Raw genomic sequence first — 1,339 nt, forward strand, 5'->3', positions numbered from 1 at the left:
TAGCCCGACTACAGCTCCGCGAACGATATCGCAAGTTGTTCGGGACCGATAGCGAGGAAGATGCGGCCAAGGAACCAATAGGACCAGAACACAACTCGCCGGTTTCCTCCTGGTCCTCCCTGCCGACGACGCCCTCTCCGACGCGGCTACCCCGAACACCGTCACCACGGAAGCGACCACGCACCGGGGTACCACCCAGACGGCCCTCGTTGACAAGGGACGACGGCCCGAGAGGAGAACTCGTAGAGACGCTCCATCCATGGAGGCTGATACCTTTGCGCCTCTCTCCAGTTAGGCGCACCCGACCTCCGCTGGAGAAACTCATAACCTGGGACGTGAGAGCCTGCCGACCGCTCTCACCCCGGTATTCGTCTCCACTCGAGAAGGTGTCATCACCGGCCCAGGCTCACCGGGCAACGCAGACGTCGCCAAGGAAGCCGGTACTCATACCAGGCGTCGCCAGAATTCCGACGGCACCCAAGAACCCGGATCCACGCATTAGCGCCGTCAGACACTCTGTGTCACCACGCAAGCTCGCACGGCCAGAAAGGTTCCGAGCTCACGGCGGCTCGCCGAAAAAGCCAGCACTATCTGGGACCGTCCGGAAGACAGATCTACTTCCACGGATCCGCCCCTGGAAGGGAACCACGACGCGAGAATAACACTAATACATACAGATACGACACACACACACCTTTTGTACTCACAATAAAAATGTTCTTATCTTTCTAACAGAGTACAATTCTTGTGTGTACCTTCCCACTGCGAGCGCGATTATACTATAAGGCTAAGATCTTGTGAACGCGAAGCTAACGCAACCACAATAGTTTTCAAACGGGAAGCTATTATATTTTACCAATAATAGAGCTGAAATTTCACGCGCTGAGGCACGTCGAAATGATAAGTGATAAAGGTACTTCTATAAATGTCACTTTTTTATGATATTATGATTATTGTATAAATTTACAATAACATTGTCATAATATATTTTGCCGCTTCTCTACGCATTAGTATATTTTATTAGTATATTGCATTAGTATATTTTTACGAATAATACTTGTAAGACATCTTAAACATGATTCAAGTAAAAATTACATATTTCAACTTCTGGCAAAGTGTCGATTTATTATTACTATGAAGATGTCCACTATTCTATACGGCGTGTAGCATCTTTATCACTTGTCATTTTGGCATGCCTGAACGCGCGAAATCTCAGTCCTGTTATTGGTGAAATATAATCGCTTCCCATTTGGAAACTATTATAGCCTCGACATTTCTGTATGAAAGTATTCGTTTTAAAATGTTCTAAAGAATCTGCCATTAAAATAACATCCGGCAG

At 47.3% G+C, this 1,339-nt stretch overlaps 1 protein-coding gene across 1 annotated transcript in view; it reads left to right on the forward strand.

The window, feature by feature from the left end:
- LOC116846732 (proteoglycan 4-like) overlaps positions 1-1,339 on the forward strand; it is a 5,259-nt gene that overhangs the window by 3,419 nt on the left and 501 nt on the right. Inside the window, exon 3 of the mRNA XM_032820952.1 lies at positions 36-599. Coding sequence (XP_032676843.1) covers positions 36-599 — 564 coding nt within the window. The remainder of the gene's footprint in view (positions 1-35; positions 600-1,339) is intronic.

The sequence above is a fragment of the Odontomachus brunneus genome, unplaced genomic scaffold (genome assembly GCF_010583005.1).
Source record: "Odontomachus brunneus isolate Ranch 3 - 2012 unplaced genomic scaffold, Obru_v1 Obru_scaffold_068, whole genome shotgun sequence".
NCBI classification, from domain to species: Eukaryota; Metazoa; Arthropoda; class Insecta; order Hymenoptera; family Formicidae; genus Odontomachus; species Odontomachus brunneus.